This window comes from Zalophus californianus, chromosome 12 (genome assembly GCF_009762305.2).
Source record: "Zalophus californianus isolate mZalCal1 chromosome 12, mZalCal1.pri.v2, whole genome shotgun sequence".
NCBI classification, from domain to species: Eukaryota; Metazoa; Chordata; class Mammalia; order Carnivora; family Otariidae; genus Zalophus; species Zalophus californianus.
Genome location: NC_045606.1, coordinates 101,475,649 through 101,496,421, shown reverse-complemented (window position 1 = coordinate 101,496,421; position 20,773 = coordinate 101,475,649). Strand labels below are relative to the sequence as shown.

The following is a 20,773-nucleotide window of genomic DNA, read 5'->3' as shown; positions in this document are numbered from 1 at the left end:
AACAGTGGCTTCCTGCTTCTGAATCCTCCCTGATGGCTCTTCCTGACTTCCCTTCTGTCTACTTGCTCCTGCCCACCTCTCCATCTTTCCTTCCCAAATTGGTTCTTGTCAAATGGGGTGATTTCCACACCCTGGAAAATTAGTATTGTGACAGGGATTAAAATGTTAAGCTAAAGAGATGAAATTTAAGTAACAGTTGGGGAAGATTTTGAGCAGGTAAGGGTGGGCTCCCTTAGTCACAAGGTAAAGCCCGCCCCCACCTACTTTTCTGCTACTAAGCAGTGTTTCCAGCATTTAGGGGAATAACGCAGGCTCATGTCACTGCCCCCCCCCACGAGCCAGTCAGAAAAAGGTCAAAGTGTGAAATTCCACACCTGTGGGACCAGAATGGCCACTTGGTTTTTGAACCCAGACTAGTCCCCTCCAGAGCATCTTTACCTTCTGTCAAGCAAGGAGTGCTCCAGGATTTTCCAGTCTGGCTTCATTCTGGACTAGAGAGCAGGAGAGAAAGAGAAGGAAGTTATAAAACCCCACTGAACCAAGGAACCACCCAGACTGCAGGGGACTGCACATCAGATGAAGGAAGGAACACAGGAAACATGGCTGAAACACCTGGCTTCTGGCTGGGTGGGAGGCGCCACCTAAGGGGTGTCCCCGAGGCGGGCTAATCCCTCCTCCTCTGAGGAGAGGACTCCTCAAATCTCTGCACCTGGACAAGTGTTAAGGCCGCCTCCTCACGTTCTTTCTCTGATTACGGGGAGAGGCGGAGCTGACGTCGGCATTCAGGGCGCTCCAGTGACTTTTGGGGTCACTACGTCCTCAGAACCTAGAGCGGGAAAGGAAGCGTCTCCCGACCGAGCAGTCACCCCATTTCCAGCCGGGAGCCAAGGTCGCGCCATCCTGGGGCGCTCGGAAGGGGGACGCCACCACCCAAGCCCCCCGGCCCTCGGCTACTACGGGCCGCGCCAGAGTGGCAACGCGGTGGCACGTGGAAGCCTCGCCCGGGGTTTCCAGCCCTCTCCGCACCCATTGCTTTCCGCAGTCCTAGGAACGCCGCGTTTTCCGCGGCGCGGGGCTGCGGACACCGCGCCCGCACTTACCGCCGACCCACTGCGCAACTCATGGCGAACCCGAGATAAGCCGGGTGTAGGGGGAGGGGGAGGTGGGCTGTGAAAAGCCGCACTCCCCGGGAACACCCGCGCTCCGGGCGCATTGGGGTCCGCACGCCGGGTGGAGAGGGACGGGGGTCCACGGTTTTCCGGGAAGCAAGTGAGGGTCAGTGCGCATCCCCACGCAATCCGGGGCTTCCGCCGCAGCGGGGGTGGCGGGGCAGGGCGCGGGGGCGTGTTTCAGAGGGTCGGGCGTAGACAGAGACTGGGGGGACGAGATGCATCAGAAATCGGCTCCCAGCGAGTCCCGCGCCACCGCGGCCGCAGGGGAGGGGAGACCCCGCCCGCAGCGCAGGCGACCTCGTGCGGCGACCCGGGGGCGGCACGGGGAGCGGGCGAGCGGCGTGCGCCCTGCACTTCCTGTTCAGTGCACGCGGCCTTCCACCGCCCCGCGCTCGGCGAGTCTGCGTCCGGCCGCGCCGCCCCTCACTGCCGGCTCCCTGTCCCCGGGACGCGGCGCGGCGGAGGGACGCAGCGGGCGCGCCCTCCGGCTGGCAGGGCCCCGCGAGCCGAGCCGCCGCCAGAACTTCTGAGTGCAGCCGAGCGGGAGCCCAATTCCCGGGGCGTTCGCGTTTGCGCCTCCTCCTCCCTCCTCCCCCCTCTCGCCCACAAGGGGGACGGGCCGAGTTCCAGGCTCCCGGCTGGTTCATTCTGAGGCCGAGGATTATATTTACATGCAAACTGTCTCACTCTCGCCAGATTGTCCACTTCGGCGCAGGCACGGGAGGCTTGTTTTCCACATTACTGTCTCTACTTTGCACCTGCCTTTCAGATTACCTCCGGGAATCTGTGGGAGGAGCTGAGAGGGTGGAAAATGTTGCTTCGCTTTGCAAAAGGAAGAAAACTTTGTCACCCAGCGGGAGACCTCTGCCATGCGTAACCCGGAGAGACACCAGAACCAGGACAGCCTCTGGCTTTGATTTTGCACCGCTGAGCCCGTAAGGAGGAAGAGGACACGTAAACTCCGCGCTCACGCCGACCGCCATCCGTGCCCAGTGGCGGCGGCCCGAGGTACCTGCGCCACCTTCCTTCCCTCCCCGGGGAAGTCCCCACGCGGTGTCTTCGGGTGGAAGGATAATAATAAAGAGCGCGCGGCTCGAGGCCGACAGCAGGGGCCGGGCTAGGAAGGAGAGAACCGAATTGCAGGAACGAGTCACCCGGAATTAACTTCTGGTTAAAGTTATGGGAAGCGCGGCCATGGACACCAAGAAGAAGAAAGATGTTTCCAGCCCTGGTGGGAGCAGTGGCAAAAAAAACCCCAGCCAGAAGAGGCGTTCGCTGCGAGTGCACATCCCGGTGAGTGCCCACCCGCAGCGCGGTCCCCGGCTCCCCACCCTCGCGTCGTTGTCGGCCCCGGCGCCGAAGCAGTTAACGCGGGACGCCCCGCGCGCGCCGTGCGTGCCCCTCCTGTCACTTTGGGCGCTCGGGGATGGGTGGGGGCGCAGGGTCGAGCTGGGCCGCCGAGCCTAGGCTCCATCTCTCTCCCCAGCTGTGTGCGGCCGGGGCTTGGCGACCGACTGCGGCGGGGACGCGGGAGGGGGCGCGGGGCGCGGCTGGTGGCGGGCTGGGCGTAGCCCCGGATCCCGCCCGGTGCGGGTGCTGTGGGCGGTGCGTAGTGTTGTTTTGTTGAAAAAGGACGGTGTGGACTGCGCTCGGGAGAGGTGGAGCCGCGCGCGGCTGCCGGGGACGCAGGGGCGGGGCGGTGGGCGGGGACAGCGGTCGGGGGGCGTGTGGCTGTGTAGCTGCGCCCCCAAATGGACCTTCCTCCTCCCCAATTCCCCTCGGGGTGTGCCTGGGCGCGGGGCGGGGAGCTACTCTGCAGCCGTTCCCTTAGCCCGCCCCCCCCCCCCGCCCCCGGAGCACATTTCGGGCATTTGGGGACTCGGGATTCCCTAACGCATGCAGAGCTGCTTCGAACTTCAGCCCCGGCCACGCCGGCAGCCCCGCCCGGACTTTGGGGACATCGATCGGTCTGCGGCTCGACTTTGTCCATCCCGAGGGAGCGCCGGGCGGGGTCGTGTGCCCACCCTGGGTTTTGCCTACCCAGGTAGCCCGCGGCCTTCCCCAGCTTCCCTGTGGACAAGTCAGGTGGTAGGACATGCGGCGCAGCCCTTACCTGCACCCGAAAGAAACCCCCAACTGGGTCACGCCCCTGGCCTCCACCAACCAAGTGAATGTTTGTCCAAACACACCTACACGCAGATGCACGCGCACAGACACACGCGTACGCAAAGAGTAGAGGGCTCCATGAAGAATGTGGTTTTGTTCTTTCTGTGGGGATGACATGGTCCTGGGCACGGGGTGGAAGCCACAGTGAGTGCCCGCCTCCGACTGGGCAGGACTGGGGTGGGGCTGCTTGCCGCTCACTTCCCACTGAACCCCATGGGGCACTTCCCTTCCGTGTCTGTTGAATGCAGCTCCTTTCCCTTCCACGTGTGCCCACACCCTCATGGAGAAGGTCTGATGGGTACCGGAGGGAGCAGCCTTTGGTTGAGAGGAGGGGAGGAGATAGCCAGCCCTTCCTCGCTGGGGGAAGCTCAGGGAGCAGGTAACCAAGCTGCTGCGGGGCCACCAGGGTGGTGGCCCAAATATGCAGGAATAAGTAGTCTATTTTAGAATGGATTATTCTTGTTTCCATTTTTTAGCCATATTTGTAAATGAAAAATTAGACAATGGTATTACAAGTCTCCCTGGAGCGGTGATCCCTTTGAGGGAGCCTTTTACCGCTCACTTTCTCCCATTTGTCCGAGATAATAATTTGCTTTGCCTACCTTGTGGAGATGTGAAATAAAATAAGTCATGGGAACGCTCTTGAAATTTAAAGCGTTATAAACATGTATGACTATCAAGTTGACGTCAGAGCAACTGGTTTTAAAAAGAGAGACATAGAGAAAAGAAAGGGTCACTGTCAGGCCATATTGTACTGAGGCCAACTATGGTGTGGGGTACGTGCTTGGGGTCGCTGGAGGCGTGCTGTAGTGGTTAGTGTGGGACAAAATCCAGAACCCAGAAAAGGACTAAGAGGGCCACACTGTGAGAGCGGAAAGGCCACGGTGTAGCTGGACTACTCTGACCACCCTTCTTGCTTGCTGGACATGATTTTGGCTGCTTTAAATAACCTTCTGGCATGATCCATCCCTTACCGAAAGTGGTGTTGACTCAATTATTCCACAACATTTGTGTACTGCTCTGGTTGATGGTGAGATCTAGGGGAGCAAGGGAGGGGCTCTGTCTCCCTCCTTATAGGGCTTGCATTCGGTGGTGGGACCTGGGGGGGGTCTTCTCACTGGCCATCTAGTAATGGCCTGTCGATCACTGTGTCGGGCTAGGTGAAAGTTATACTCTAGGTGGGAAAATACGGCATTTGGACAAATGCTAGCACATGACCCAAGGGCATCCGATGACTGGTGCTGGCAGCACTCGCTCTCAGAGGGGAGAGTGGGAGAGGCAACAGCAGACTGATGTGTTCACAGAGACATTCGACCCAGAGCTCGTGGGCAGGACTGAGACACGTGTGAGAACCTGGGTTGCTCCCACCAGGGAACCAGCTTGAGCACCTCCGTGAGTTGGGGCTTGGATGACTGCTTTCAGGTACAGCACAGAGCCCCTTCTCGTGGAAGAAAGGGTTTGAGAATCAGGGTACTCAGAAATGGATTGGGGCCCGATCAAGGAGGACTCTGAAGCAAGATTGCCAGGTTTAGCAAAGAGAAATATTAAATGACCAGTTAAAGTAGAATTTTAGATAAACAACGAATAACTTTTTTTGTATATGAATATCCCCTGGACCCGTTGGGAAAACCGATAGTAAGAAAAAATCCTTCACTGTTACCTGAAATCCCGACTGAACCAGGCGTCCTGCCTCTTATCTGGCAGCTCTACCCAGAGGGCAGCCTGGGGGAGTGAGGACTTCCTTCTGAAGGCGCTGGGAAGCTGCCATGGATGCACTTGATGCCCTGCCCCGCTCCCCCGTGGCTCCCCCCGAGTTCGTGGAGCCTTGCTGGACAGCTCCGCTCCACGCCATAGTTTGCCTCTGGGTTTCTTGAAGGACTCCTCCCGGATGGTGCCAGTTTGCTCAGCCCCGGTGCAGGCTGGGTGGGAGTGAGCGATTGGGATTATGCCCTAAGGGGGGACCCTCACCAAGGAGGGATGCAGGTGGGAAGGTGCCCCTGCCTCCCCAATTCCCCAGTGCCGTGTGTTCCACAGGAAGCCCCGGAGGGTCCCAGCGATGTCCAGGAAGGATTGCCCACACTGGTGTCCATTCATTAGTGTACCCTTACTGGCTCATCTGGCTCTCCTGCCTCATTCCCTCACTGCCTAGGACAGACTGCTGAATCTAAGTCAGTGTCTTGCTGTCTTGGGGGCGAAATCCACGTTAAGAAGCAGTTAAAGGTGATGAAAGCAACATCATGTGAGTTAGCCCCTAGAGCAGTGCACAAAGTGGCTTCGTGGAAGGAGGGCTAGTGGCCAGGGGACCAACTCAAATGCTCTTGCAAATATCCAGAGATTAGGGTTGGAGGGGCCGAACACAGTACTGATAGGAGCAGACTAGTGAGAGGAGACGTGAGACACTGGCGGGAAGGATGGATGAGCGGTGTGCCTGATGGATGCGGAGGAAGCCGCGGATTGAGTTAACCTGATGGCTTCAGGGTAGTTGGTGTAAGGAGGCAAGGGAGAGGTGGGGAGTTCAAGCCCAGCCATGGTGAATCAAAGGGGAATTGTCCACCTCCTCAGCGCCAGCACCAGCTCATCCCTGATGTCCCGAGAAGGCCCTTTCCAAGGATGTTTGGGATTCTGAGGAGTGGCTCCTGAGACACCATGGCCCTGGCAGTCCTGTGGGTGGGTCATTGGGTGGCATCCAGTCCACCAGCAGGGTAAAGGCTTCTCAAGGTCTCTAGTGTGTCCACACAGCTTGTCTATGCGCTGAATTGGTTCAAGTCCCTTTTGGACACAATTGGCCTCAGTCTCTACCCCCATATCTGGTGCATAAACAGAGCTGTGACCTAGGGTGTTGGGTGTTGTAACCCCTGCAGACCTCCATCCCAGGCTCTGACCGCCTTAACCATCTTTACCCTCCTTGCTACCAAGAGCACCTGCTGTGCCCTGAGGCACCAGGAAGGAGGAGTCCGTTTTAGGGGAGGCCCTCCGGCCTACGGGTTATAGCAGGTCATGGGGACTTGGAATCAGCCACTGCAGTAACTGATGAATTGAATTTCATCGAAGGGAGAATGGCCGTTGGGCCTAACGGAGGATGGGGCCTGGCTTGGTGTTAGCCTCTTTCTTAGGTAGCTGGGATCGCCTTTCCGGGCAAACGCTCTCGGGTCTTGTCAGGGGAAAGGGAAGGTGGGAGGCAGGAGAGGAAGCAGAAGGGTGAGTGTGGACTCCTCTGAGGTTGCACTGGGCCTTTAAAGGAACGGGATGGGCGCTTTGGTTAGAGTCACTGTGGGTTGGTGCCTTGCCCTGGTTCTCTTCCCTTAGCCTTCATCCCGAATGTAAAGCAGGAATAACAATGAAGGTGGTAGGAATGGTTTTGGAAAATAGCTCTTTAGAAGCCTAGCTGGGTGTGGCATTCAGCCAGAACTTTGCCAGAGACACTGTTGGCCTGAGCAGGGGTGCTCTTTTCCTTTTTTTTTTTTTTTTTTTTTCTGTCTCAGAAGAAACAGCTTCCCTATTAATGCTGAAATTCATATATTGCAGCTGTATTTTACTTGAGGACTGTTGGTCAGCATATTGTGGGTCTTTGGAACTGTTGACAAGCCAGTGACAGAGCAGGAGGCCACAGGCGAGTGGAGGGCTTCCGAGAGAAGGACCCTGCAGGAGCCTCTGGGGACACTGAGGCAGGCTCAGAGGAGCTTGGGCTTGAGGCAGTGGCCCAGTATTTACCACGGACAGGAGGCACATTTCCCTGGGCCTCTTGGGAGTGGTGCTCCAGAAATCCTTCACAGTCACTGTAGACACACTAAAAATAGAGCCAGGAGTAGCTGGCTGGTCACAAAAGGTTGTTTCTATCTATTTAGGTATCCATTCATCCATCTGTCCATCCATCCATCTACTTATGTATCTGCTTTTCTATCCATCTATCATTATCTACCATGTGCACTTTTTCAGTTGTCATTGAGATGTCCTTGGCTACTAAACATAGGATACTGCTGGCTTCCAAATAAAGATGAGAGCCTGAATCAGCCCCCAGCCAGGGTAGCCCCGTGTGGGCTAGCCTGTTAGGCCACACTGCCGTGTTTCTTGATTCAGCCCTCTGGTGCATCTTGGGCGCCCTGAGCGTAAGCTCTTGTAGAGCCCAGAGTATGATATCGGGACCTTTAAGCTTCAAGCCAAACTCCTCGATGATGGAGCCCCTGGAACTGTCCTGTGGCTCCAGGGTTGATCAGTGAGGACTGGGTACACCTCCACAGCTCACAGGATATGAATATGGCAGACTGGTGAGTGCCTGCCCTCCAGCCTCCCAGAGCGTGGGCAGAGCATGCTGGCTGAGTGCCAGTAAGGTGTAGTCCAGCCCTGAGCCTCTGGAGGGAAATGGCAGGAAAAGAATGGATAGAGAAGTCCCCTTCTTTGAAGGCTCTACCCTGCAGAGTGTTCATGGATCTCTCCATGGACCAGTTCTAATGATACAACCACAGCATGCACAAAACTCCGGGATTTGCTGAATCACCATTCCGTGCCTCGGGGTGTACCCTAGTGCTGGGAGGTACCCTTTTCTTGTGTCCTCACCTTACAAATGGCCCAACTGAGAACAAGCACGTCCCCCATCCCGTGGTTGGATGACGTGGGGGAGCAGCCCGTCCTGTCCGGTTCTCACTCTTAGTATCCGTCGGTGGAGGGGGTTCAAGACCCTTGTGCAAACCAGGCTCTGACTACTGCCTACTGCCCTAATGAGCACTACTGGCATCACGGATCGTTATTTCACCCAAAGGACATCTCTAGTAGTCAGGGAGCAAAGCCAGAAACAGCCACCAAATATAGTTTGTATGCTCAGCATTGCATCTTACCACATACCTTGTTAGGACTCTCATTGCTAGGTAAGTATCTCTCCCTGCCTGTATTTGTTTGTTTGTTTTTGGTTTTTGAGCTGCCCTCTTCTGATGAACCCCAGCAAAGCTATGCTCTATGGCTAATCTCCAGCCAGGGGTTACACTTCTGAGTGTCCTAACCACTCGGTGGATGGGAGGACCACGGAGGCACTTTGTACTTGTGAGCACCTTCTCGCCCACTCAGACTTCATCCCCTGACTTCTAAGTCAGTCTGTATTCCCTAAAACCATTCTGACAAATATGTGTGCTTTTAGATGATGCTGTTTCTTGACTATTTTCTTTTACTTTTCTGGTTTTCCCGTCTTGATGTTCTGTGTCTGGGCACCATTGCACTTTTATGGGGGTGACTCAGGTTACTGAGCAGGGCAGCGGACACTCTTCGGACCTGGGTCAGGATACGGTGCTCTTTTCCCCATTCTCCTCCAGCTATCTTCCCTCTGACCCTGGACAGTGAATATGATCGCACACGAAATACCAGCTGTCTCCTCCTTCTTTCAAGCCGGTGGACCAACCCATCTTGAAACGCCAGGACGCCAAACCAAATGTCAAAATGGTGTCAAATCTTTTAAAATGTAGGACAAAGGCCAGTGAGATGCTGGGCAGGCAAGAGCTGAGGCAGAGTCCTCAGTTCGCTTGATTGGCTGCCTGGGATCTTGCTCTGAGATGGGCAGAGGAGACACATGAAAGTCAGGCTGTGTCCCTGAGGCTTGATCACGGGGAACCCTTAGACTCCCCACTGCAGAGTGTGTGCAGTGGAGCCGAGGAAGCAGTTGGGTCTTCGGGGGCCCTGCCTGCCCTCCAGCCGGTGTGGCCCACAGTGGAATGGCTAATCCCAATCTCTCTCTCTCTCTCTCTCTTCCACTGCCTACTTTGAAAATAATTTGATCTCCATTCTTTTCCTTCCTGTTGACAGGAAACCCTTCTCTGCCAGCTCGTGGCTTGTCACAGACCAATCACATACCATCCAGGCTTTGGGGTTTCTGCCAGGGCCTCTGTGTTTTGGTGTATACTCTGACCTGGCAGCGACATTGCTGGTGAATATACAAGAAAGACCAGTTTGCTCTTGGCGACCCCCCGGGGTCCAGCCTTTTTCCCATGAGGCTGAGGCTTTGGGAAGCCCTGCAACTGTTACCCTCCTCCCGGGGAGGGGAAGCACAGCAGGGGCTGAGCCTGCTGCGGGGCGCAGCTCAGGGCAGCCCCAGAAGGACCTTATTTGTGCCCGGTGGGAGGTGGGGGGTGCGCGCAGGAGGAAGGATGCCAGCAGGCCAGGGAAGGATTTAGAAAGTGGGACACCGGCTTCTCCGTTTCGAAAGAAAAAAGAGGGCTGGGGAATTGCTGGGCATCATGCTTATAGGTAGGCAGGGTTAAAGCTAGTTCTGGGAGACCAGCCGTCTCATATCTGCTTTCCAGGTGAGGTGGTGGCCCTGAGGATCCAGAGATAAACAGGGTTATGGCGTTGAATTATGTCCCCCAAAAGGTATGTTGAAGTCCGAACCCCTGGTGCCTGTGAACGTGACCTTATTTGGAAATAGGGTCTATGTGTATATAATTAGCCCAGTTAAGGTGAGACCGCTAGGCTGGGCCCTGAGTCCAGGATGACGGGTACCCCTCTAAGCAGAGAGCTATGTGGGCACAGACACTGAGGGAAGGTCATGTGAGGACAGAGACAGGGACTGGAGTGGGGCGGCCACAGGCCAGGGCACACTGGGGCCCCTGGAAGCTGAAAGGGGCAAGAGTGGACCCTCCCTTAGAGGATTTGGAGGGAGCACGGCCCTACAGACACCTTGATTTCGGACTTCTGCCTTCCGGAACTTTGAGCAAATACAGCTCTGTTGTTTTAAGCCACCTTGCTTGTGGCACCATGTTGTGGTGGCCTCAGAGATCGAATACAACAGGGTCCCTGCCTTCAAAGCACGCTGGGGCAACAGACCAAGAACTACCACTCGTGTCGTGGTAGAGCCACGTGAGCAGGTGCTTCGAGGGGCCAGGACACCCCGGCACTGCCCGGGGAGGGTAGCCCAAGGCCTGCCCATCTGTCTTGGTTTCTGCCGTCCACCTGGCTCGTGCTTCCCCTCCTCTCTGTGACTGGAAATCCTAGCAGGGTGGGTGGGGCTGGGCAGGGCATCGAGAAAACGGAGGTGTAATGAAGCTGGGGTAGCAGCTCCAGGATCCTGCTTGTCCGGAGTACCTTCTCTTGGACCTAGAGTGGAGACAGGGGGAGAGGGAGCAGGTAGCCCAGCTCGGTCTCCTGCTCAGCTTCCAGAAGCCTGGCAGCTATCTGTCTGTTGGGCTGGCCTGGAAACCCTCCACCTAATTCCACGCTGCCTTGCGGCATGGGCCGTGCACACAGCCTTTGGGTCATGGGCTTGAGGCTGTCATCAGCTGGCCCCATTCTTGTCTACAGCGTATGATGTAAACAAACACCCCAGAGGTTCCTCCTCCAAATTCAAACATCCCTCAATGGGTAGTTTCATTCATAGTAGCTATGATTTATCAGTCTCACTGATTATCAGATACCATCTGGGATGGCATGGTTGTCATCAGATTTAGCTAATATTGATGGAGCACTTGCTATGTGGCCGACGTGTACTTTTATATAAGCCATCTCTCTATCTCAAAAACAAGCCCGTGAAATAGCGTTACTCTTATTATCAGGGTTCCTAGCCTCACCACAGACAAACGAGCGTAGGCTGTCCATGCCTCACAACTGTTCTCGCCCAGCCTGCCTGGAAAACTCTCGGTTGTGTTTTAATTGGGCTTCTGATGTCTCTGCTTGGCCCCATCCCAGCCCTGGCTTCTGATGCCCCGTGACCAGTCCAGGCAGCGTGGGGTGGGAGGTGAGGACGGCTGGGTGGGAGCAGACACCACCCCCATGAGGGGCACACAGAAGATAAAACCCCTGGTCTGGCCAGCTGCCTTCCAGCGGTTTGCCCTTGGGGTTGACTAGGTCTCTGTACTCTTTACGTGGCTTCTAAATTATTGGATGAAGGTCGTTGAAAGCAATTCTTTATCCTTCTCATCTCAAAAATAAATAATCTGCCTTCTATAACTTCATCAGTCTTACTCTTTAGTGCTTTCTCATTTTTTCCTTAATTAACGGAATCTTAGAATAAGTGCTAAACTAGGAATTGGGAAATCCTAGGTTGGGTCTTCTGCCAAATAGCTGCAGAGCTTTTTTTTACTAAGTTGGCAGACACTTATCGAAGGCATGTTGTGTGCCAGGCACTGTGCAAGGCTCAGAGAGGACAATTGGAACCCTTCCTTGATAAGGCTTAGAGTCTGCAAAGGAGCCTTGAGCATCTCTCACCATTCAGTTCACCTTTGCTATCAAATATCAGAACACCCTAAAACATAGTGACTTAAAACAACACACATTCACCCTTTTTCAAATACATATAATGTATATAATAATTAAGATTCCATAAGATCAGTGTGTTGATTACATTGTTACATAATTACATATTAAAATGTAGCTATGTATGGATATAACCTAGTAACACGTTACTCGATTACATTGTGTAACAATTAATATATTAACGTCTTAAATAGGTTTATATGTGATGTAATTAATGATATTTAATAACATATTATATAATTAATACATACTTATTTCGGTATAACATATAGAAATATATAACATATATACACATAATTTTTAAAAAGATTTTATTTATTTTAGAGAGAGTGAGAGCGAAAAAAAGAGTGTGGGAGTGGGGGCAGGAGTGAGGGAGGGGGACAAGCAGACTCCTCGCCGAGTGTGGAGCCTGACACAGGGCTCGTTCCCACGACCCTGAGATCATGGGCTCAAGTCATGAGGCAGACAAAAGGCAGACGCTTAACGGACTGGACCACCCAGGGGACCCTGCATAATTCTCATATTCTGAGAATATAGAAGAGGACTGCAGGCTGGGTCTCCGTGGGGCTCAGGCACCATGACAGGAAGCGGGGCTTCCTGAAGGACAGGCAGGCTTCGAAGGGGCTGTGAGTGAGGCAGGAGCCGCGGAGCCGGGGTCCTTCCGACGCCGGGCATTTGACAGTGCCACCCAGCCTTCCACTTCCTCGCCGGAGACAGGCCAGCGTCAGAGATGCTGTGTGCTCCTGGGGCGAAGCCAGTGCCAGGAGAACAGAGAAGCTCCTTTTCTTGTCACTTTTCTCTTCTTTGCTTATTAAGTGTATTTTGAGATTCCGAAATGCGCGTGGGGCACAGGTCATAGGATATTATCAGCTCACAGACAGAGGGAAATGCTGGGCAGTGGTGCCAAACCGGTCTAAGGGAATACCTCAGCCAGGTGACTTCCCCTCCAGGTGCCAGAGAAGGTGGGACTCACCGGGGATCCCTCATAACGAGGAGCCTGCGGGGGAGAAGGGACGTGCCAGGGGTCACAGGGTTGGCCAGGGGCAAGGCAGAGAGGACAACAAGGGTTTTCTCCTGGAGGAATGTTGGGGCAGGCAGCATTGATGGCTACAGGGGAGGGAAGGCTTCTGGGGAGCCACCGGCCCATCTGCTCTCCGCCAGAGATGCCTACACCTTGTGTTAGAGCAGAAAACAAATTCAAAGCGGTTCTGTTTACAGTGGCTCAAAACCAAGGGCTGTGGGCGGCAGCCGGGAAGCATATAGTCCTTTCAGAGCGGGATCCCTGGCTCCAGGCTTGCAGTCTGTCCATTCGGCATCCATCTCCCTCCTTCTCTGGATGCGGCAACACGAGCTTTCGGGAAAGGCTCGATGCGAAGCTCTGTAGGCTTGGCCTGCAGACGTGGAATTTACTACCATGATAAAATAGTATTAAACATAGTACAACAGCTTCAGGTCAAATGGACCTATTTGGTTATATTCCTTGTTTAATGGTGAGCTCCCCTCACATGATTTTTGTTACCTTCACCTAAAAATTCGGCCTCCGCTGACCCGCTGGAACATTCTGGAACCGGGACGGCCCTTCAGCATTGTCCCAGATTGGGGCAAGGGTGGCCGAACTTTCGTCTCCTTAATGAGACCACATGCTCCTCAAGGATGGGGTGCATCTACACCTTTCATATCCTTGCCCTGGGAAACCACCTCCCACACGGCCGATTCCATGATGATGATGATGATGATGATGATGATGATGATGGTGAGGAAACGTAAAAAGCCCAACTCACTGGGGGAAAAGAAGAAAATATGGACATTCTTGGGGCTCCTGGGTGGCTCAGTCGGTTAAGCGTCTGCCTTCAGCTTAGGTCATGATCCCAGGGTCCTGGGATCAAGCCCCGCATCGGGCTCCCTGCTCGGCGGGAAGCCTGCTTCTCCCTCTCCCACTCTCCCTGCTTGTGTTCCCTCTCTCACCGTCTCTCTGTCAAATAAATAAAACCTTAATAATAAGTATGGACATTCTTTGAGAATCTAAATGCTTCGTTAACTCTGTGAACTAATTTTGAAAAATCTGGGTGAGTCCGTTATCTGCAAATCTTATGAAAAAATAATTTTCAGGCAAACCATGTTTTGTGGGTTCAGTAAAAGAGCAAGTTTTAGGAATGTTATTATACTAGTTTTTTTTTCTTCGTCTCCTACCTAAGAAAGTTTTATTTGGGCTTTTGCTCAGGCAAATTGACTAGTAAGAGCATCATAAATATGCCAGGGTGTTTTAGGTGGCATGATAATCCTTTGATTAGAAACCTGTCTAGCTCCTAGACTGACCTCAGATGTGGATCAAAAGCAGGGAGGGACGGGATGGTTGGCCCAAGGTCAACCCAAGGTTGGCCTCACAGCCCTCAACCATAGGAGGGGAGAGCATCCACCCACCCCCCAGGCCGACATGGACCCAACTGTCAATTGTGCGAGAGTCTCTAGAACAGAATCCTTCGCCTGAGCAGGGAAGACATGCTGGGTTTCCTCTGCTCTGTAGAAGGGTGACGTGCTGAGGGGGTGTAGGTCTAGGCGTCACAAGCCAGCGTTGCAACTAATGCTAATGTCACTGTTTGCTCCCGTGTCTCTTGGCAGTTTCCCCATATTTTCTGAGCCTCGATCTCCTCACCTGTCAGAGGTGGGTAAAATAATCCCCACCGCACGGGGCTCGGGGGAGACTGAAATGAGATATACGGGGAAAAGCAGGAAGGGGGTGGCCCGGGAATGTTGGTGTCGTGTCCCCTGTAAAGGGGCCCATGGGAAAGATCCCCCTAAGAATATAGCCCGCCACCATCCCACTCCAGGTAAGACAATGTTACTCTTTTCAATGGAGGTGAGTCTTAATTATACATTAAAATGGGAACTTGTTTGTATCCCTTGTAATGCTTTGGCTAAATACATTTACAAGTTTGTTTTTGCAGATTTCCTTATTTACAGGGCGATGGCCCACAGGGCCCAGGGCCTGAGCCCAGAGTGAAAGCCACTGTGAGCCCCCGTGGCTGAGAGGTTGAGCCCTTCGCTGAACGTGGTTAGACCTGGCCTCTGGCAGGGACTGGAAGGCCTGAGTGGGTTTGCTGAGAGCCTGGGGTGGTGGGGCGCAGTGGACCCTGCAGGCTCCACCTGGGAGCAGAACACTGCCGCCTGCCTGCCTCCACCTCCTTCTGCCCCAGAGCCAACAGGGCCCATAGAGTCACTCTGCACAGAGACAGGCCGGCGGGCTCTGGGGGTGTGAGTGCTCCAGCGGGTGAGAATAGTAGAGTCTAGAAGGCAATAAGCAACTGGCATTGCTGGGAATCGGTGTACCTGGTTTTTGTCCTCAGCCCCGTGGGGCATTTGCCATTCAGTAGGGCTTTCCCGGGGATTTTGCATCTTGACTCCAGAGGGTGAGTGTTATGGGGCTTTTGGGGGGGCACTCAGGCCCCCAAGTCCTATCCCCTCTAGTCCTCAGGGGGATGGGGGTGGGCTGGGCTCTGCCTTGTGTCTTCCAGTTCGTCCCCCGTGAGTTGAGACCAACACCACCTAGCACCCCGAGACCCCGGGCACCATGTGTGACTCTCGGGGATAGAGTCTGTGTGGCTTCTGTTTCTCATCTCCTGCTGGTACAGGAACCGACTAGAACACACTGTAGGGAGTGAATGAAGGAGACGTGGTAGCAGAGCCGGGGCGGGGGTGGGAAGGCCGTGGGGAAGGAGGAACCTCCTGGATGTGCAGGCAGGGAGCGGAATGGGAGGGACGGTGGGTTTTAGCCAGCGCTGTGTATCTCTGTCACAAAGAACAAAGGGGGGCTCTCTGCAGCCTGTATTTTTGCCCTCCTGGCTCCCCCCCGTCCTGGCCGAACCTCTCCGGGCTGGGGGAGCCTCACGGGCTGCTGATGACCAGTTCTTACTTAAGGGAGGGATGAAGGATCTGATGGGGAGATAGAGCCTTGACAGGGACTGGAAGGGCCCCCCGGCCCAGGTCCAGCATTCCCTGATTTTGTGATACCTGCCGAACTGCAGGTGTCCAGCCGTCGGCTGTCCCTCCCAGCCCACAGCCCCAGGAGGCCAGGGCCGGGGGCCACCGTGGAAGGAATCTCTGACCACATGGCAGGAGGGAGGGTCCAGCTCCAATCCCACATCCATCCGCCAGCTTTGCTGACTTGGGCAAGTCCCATAACCAGAGATTTCTCTCTGATATCGCTGATGACCTCTTGTCTAAGTGGGGACTGGGCTGTTATTCACCACCCATTTTGCTTCTGGTCCCCGACAGCGATGTGCATGAACCCCCGGTGCATTCGCAGAAAGTTCTCGCCTGGAACAGGCAGGTCCAGTGGGGTCACTTTGGGAGGCTGGGAGGATGCCTTCCTCCCACAGTTCTGAGAAGGCTGATGGGGCCAGACGGGAGGAGCCCGGAGTGATCCCGCTGAATAAATGGGGACTCACTCTCTGTGAGGCCGCCCAGCTGGTGGGTGTCTGAGTGAGTGTGAGGGAGACGAGTGAAGTTAAACAAGCCACTTGGCTCTGACAAAGCAAAGGGCAGCTCTGGGGACAAAGCCTCAAGCAGGCGAGGACAGGAAGGCGGCCGAGCCGCCTGGCAGGTCACCCCTGGAAAGCCCCTCCCAGCGGCTCCTGCTGCAGGTCAAGCTTCGTGAGCTACGTGGGTGAAAATCCCGTGGTCCCTGCCTGCCCACGGGAGGCCACGAGTGGTTCCTCCCCCCGTGGCTACTTTCTTTAGAGAATCACACATCTCCAAGGGGGGCTCTCTGGGTCACCCCTTTTTCCACATGCGAGACTTGTGTTGAGAGGAAGGGAAGCCAGGGATGACTACGGCTTGGTCAGCCTGTGGCCACCTGCATTCGCACAGCCCGGTTGTCAGTGTCCCCCGGGTCAGTGGTCCTGGGCGGCACAGTGACGTTACCCACAGACCCACTGTCCTCTCCCCACGGAAGGCTCAGGGGCCTGCTTTTTCTGAGTCTGTCCTGTGACAGATGGGAGAGGCCTGGCCTGCATCCAGCCGCTCCTCAGAGGACTCTGGTTCTCTCAGTTTCTATGATCCGAGAGCTTTTGAAAACTCCCCTTGAGTGATGGCGGCCAGGGGTGGCTGGACCTGCCGTTTGTACCTCAGTCTTGCAGGAAGAGGATCCCTCCTCCCCTGCACCTGGACTCATCGGTGGAATTTACGTCCCCTTGGTCTTTCTGGTCCCTCAAGACACCCATGTGTCGTGGTTGGGCTCTTGGATAAGCAGACTTAGACACGGGGATGAGCGTGCAGATGTTTCCGTCAGCACTAGGGGAGGAGGGCTTGAGGCATGCTCTAGTCTCACGAAGGCCTCAGTAGACGCTTCAGAGTTGTGCTGAGTTAGTCATTCATCAGATCAAGGCTGCCCGGGGGCCTGGGCATGGTGGCCTCCTCAGCCCAGACACTCCTCACAAGGGGCAGGCAGCCAAGCACCACCGTCCAGCGGCTCGGCCAGCAGCTGGAACGAGCCCTTCATTCCCGGGGAGGGCTCCGGAAGGCGCATCCAGACGCTGGACCTTTTCAGGAACAGCTGAAGGGCCAGACCTGCTAACCTGTGTCTCTTCTATCCCATTCCTTCCTGGGGACAGAAACAAAGGTCGGAGTTGTATCCAAAGTGGAAGGAGCGGTCATGTCTGCCCTGTGCGGGGCCATCTGGGTGGCATTTGGCTCAAATGATTCTCAAGGTCAGCCTCGGGAGAAAGGAAGAGAAACCGTGGCTAAGAGAAATAGCTCACACTCGCTGAGCCGGCATGCCCGAGCATGCATGTGCCTCAGCTTACTTGAGCCAAGGGAGTTAAGTGCTATTATTGTCCCCATTCCACAGGTGGGAAGGTACGCACACAGAGGCCAGGCTCCAGGCCGGAGCTGCCTGGCACCTGAGCACTACAGCCCCAACGTCTGGGAGGCAAAGTGTACCCCGAGGACACGTGTGGAAGGGATGAGGGTGTTGACCTCCAATCATCGTTGTAGGCTGACTGTAGATGAATGAGACTGAAGGCTTTCTTTGGGCCTGCTGACGGGGCCCCTGGGGCACAGCTTCTCCGCGGCAGGCGGCCCCCCAGTGCCGAACCCGTGTGCCTCAGTGGTCTGCAGCAGGGAGCCAGCTGGCGCAAGAAGACGCGTCCTGAATGCCACCCGGGCAAAGGAAGTGACCTGTTGTGTCCTCTTGTAAATGGTGCTGTCCTTCCCCTGCCTCTTGTCTCGGCCCAGGACGCGCCCTGACTCACCTTCTTGGCCTCCACCCCTGACCTCTCTTGATCCTCAGCACACATGCTTTACAACAGTGACCACTCCTTGGCTACTTGAGAATTGATGGGTCGTGGGGCTTTTCCTAATGTTGCTTTCCACAAATGACCCTGGTTGGTGTCTTTGGATCCATGAAAGATCTGGATCCCTTGTTATCAAAGCTGAGAGATGCAGGTGGACGCTCAGGACTCAGGCTGCCCTCCGGTAGTTTCTCTTTGCATCCGTTCCCTTTTTCCCCTCCTTTGCTCTATTTTCTCTCCCACTTTGTGTTTCTTTTTCATTTTTTCATTTTCTTCTGTCTGCCTGCCCTAAATCTCTTCTCATCCTTTGTTTTGTTTCTTTGGAGCTAGGTTTCACCAGGCTTGTAAAACCTGCCTTCTGACCCAATTCTCTTGCTTTGGTGACCACACCCGCCAAGAGGCACTGGCGAGCCAGGTTCCTGTGGGGACACGGCCCTGGTGTCGTGGGGTTTGTCTGCTTTCCTCTGACCGTCAGGTCATCTTTGAATGAAAGCATGAGATACGTGTTTATGGGGCACTTTGATGGCCTCTACCATGTATTTTGTCACTTAACTCTTAATCAGTTCGGTCAGACTCATGTTACTGCCCCCATTTTTACAGTTGGGGAAGCTGAGGATCAGAGAGACTGAGTGATTTGCCCATGAGACACAGCAGGTGAGAGGAAAAGCCAACATTTGAAGCAGGTGCGGTTGCCCCGAAAATCTTTCCCTGTTAAGATTTCTTCTCATTCCCCCTGCAAGTCCTAATGGGGTGTGTGTGTGTGTGTGTGCGCAGAAGGTTCTAGAAATGCCTGCCCAGGAGCTGCAAACACCAGGAGCTGGTGTTGCCTGTCACCTGTCACCTGTGTGTTTCCCAAGGGCCCCTCCTTAGATTATGGGTCTTGTAAAGATCACAACGAGGAGATCTGGGGACCTGGGTTTTCCACCTACTGTATCTCTAACTAGATGAGCCTCTTGGCCCTGCTGAGTCTAAGTTGCTTGGTTTGTAAACCAGCAATAAGAATGCCCACCTGAGGGCTGTTTTGAGAATAAAATGACATCACATGAATGCCTGGCATGCAGCAAACTTGAGTGAATTATAATTATTAAAGTATCTTCTTCGTTTGTTGGCTGTGATGTTGGAGAAGCCGTGAGAGCAAATGTGTGGCCCGTGTCTGCCAGGCCAGGACTCACGGCTCTGGGTACAGCGTCACTCTGGACCTGCCCTGCTTGGTTCTTCTGTAGCTGCTCTTGTTCCTGCTTATAATGTGCTTTGTCCTACTGCATTGCAGCATGCTTTTGGTAATGAAGATAAACTGTAAATAAGTATCACTGGGACTCAATAAATTCTTTTTTCTTCTTTTTTTTTTTGATAAACTCTAATTAAGCAAGCAAACAAACAAATCTCCACGGGGCTGTATGCCAGGTGGAGTGTGGAGCTGGGTCCATTCTTGGTCCTTTTGACTTCCGCCCTCCCTTTTCTTCCCTCCTCCCAACCACCCCACTTCCCTGATGGCACATCCCACACGCACCGATCTTCCTGCTGTCTCCTTGGATGGTAGAGTGTGCACCCTGGGGTGTAGACGTGCAGTGGGGTGTGGATGGTGGGGTGCATGGACAGTGGGGTGCCTGGCCGGCGGGACATGGGTCGTGGGGTGCATGGCCGGCGGGGGTGGGGGTGGAGTATGTGCAGTCAGGTGGCTGGGATCCCAGCGCCCGGTCTCAGCCCAGGAAGAGCAGGGTCGCACAAGCCATCTCCAGCTGAGCAGAGAGGCTGTCCCCTGCTGGAACTCTGTCCTTGCTTGCAGCATGCCCCTGCGTGTTCCCTGGTTCAGTGGGCTTCCATGTGCTCATATCTCCCTCAAACCAGTGGTTTGGCAGTCTAAGGAGCTGGAACCGGAGGACAGGCGACTCTGACCCTTGATAGTCCCTGTGTCTAGGTGAAAATGCTCTGTCCCCTGGGACCAGGAGAGATGAGTCCCAGCTCAGTTGTACAAGCTCAGATGGGGTCACCTAACCCCTGTGGACTTCATCCTCGGAGGCCTTTATGGCTGTGAGCCCTCAGGCTCAAACATCAGGTGCTTGTCCTTTCTCCCCTGACCGGCCAGATTCCCCCTTGCAGAAGTGGGGGCTGCATGGTCGTCTCACATGGTCCTTCTGCTCAGGACACCCAAATCTGCCTCCATAGGCCTAGGACGTGCCGGGGGACGCACACAGTCTCTCGGGAAGGGCTGCACTTTGGGCAGGGGCTCCCCGGACCTAAGCCTCACACGGCCCTGGAGAAAGTGAAGGACCATGTCGCCCTCAGCCTCACAGCCGGCAACACGGGCGCATGCACTTCCTAAGCACTAGAGGGTCACATGTATGCACGTGTGTGCACGTGTGTGTGTTGTATGTAGAGAAGGAGATTGAGAGAGTCATATAGATACAGACATATGGACACAGACCAGGAGACAGAGACTATCCCGTGTTCAGTTTTCTGGAGTTTGTAAGTTGAATCAAACTGCTTGGAGGTTCAGTTCATTTTATTTTTAAAGATTTTATTTATTTGAGAGACAGAGTGTGAGAGAGCATGCACGAGCTGGGTGGGGGGACGGGCAGGGGGGAGAAGGAGAAGCAGGCCCCCCACTGAGCAGGGAGCCCGATGCGGGGCTCAATCCCAGGACCCTGGGATCATGACCTGAGCCGAAGGCAGATGCTTCACCGACTGAGCCACCCAGGCCCCTGGAGGTTCATTTTAAATATGATCTTTAGAGGAATAAACGACAGTAGCCAGAGGGACAGGGGGACTTTATGATCAGAGTTGGGCACAGCATGGTGATGTTGTACAAGGAGAAGGGAGCTGGGGTAAAAGAAGTGGATTTTGGCTTTGGTTTTGTGGCTGATTAGCGGAGTGTCCTTGGGCAGGCGGCTGGGCCTGGCCTTGAGGCCACAGTTTCCG

At 54.8% G+C, this 20,773-nt stretch overlaps 1 protein-coding gene across 2 annotated transcripts in view; it reads left to right on the top strand.

The window, feature by feature from the left end:
• The first annotated feature begins 1,842 nt into the window (after positions 1-1,842).
• Positions 1,843-20,773, top strand: part of PRKAG2 (protein kinase AMP-activated non-catalytic subunit gamma 2) — a 254,783-nt gene continuing 235,852 nt past the window's right edge. For both annotated transcript variants that reach the window (XM_027574190.2, XM_027574189.2), the window contains exon 1: positions 1,843-2,465. In XM_027574190.2, the coding sequence (XP_027429991.1) occupies positions 2,352-2,465 (114 nt within the window). In that variant the 5' untranslated portion in view covers positions 1,843-2,351. The remainder of the gene's footprint in view (positions 2,466-20,773) is intronic.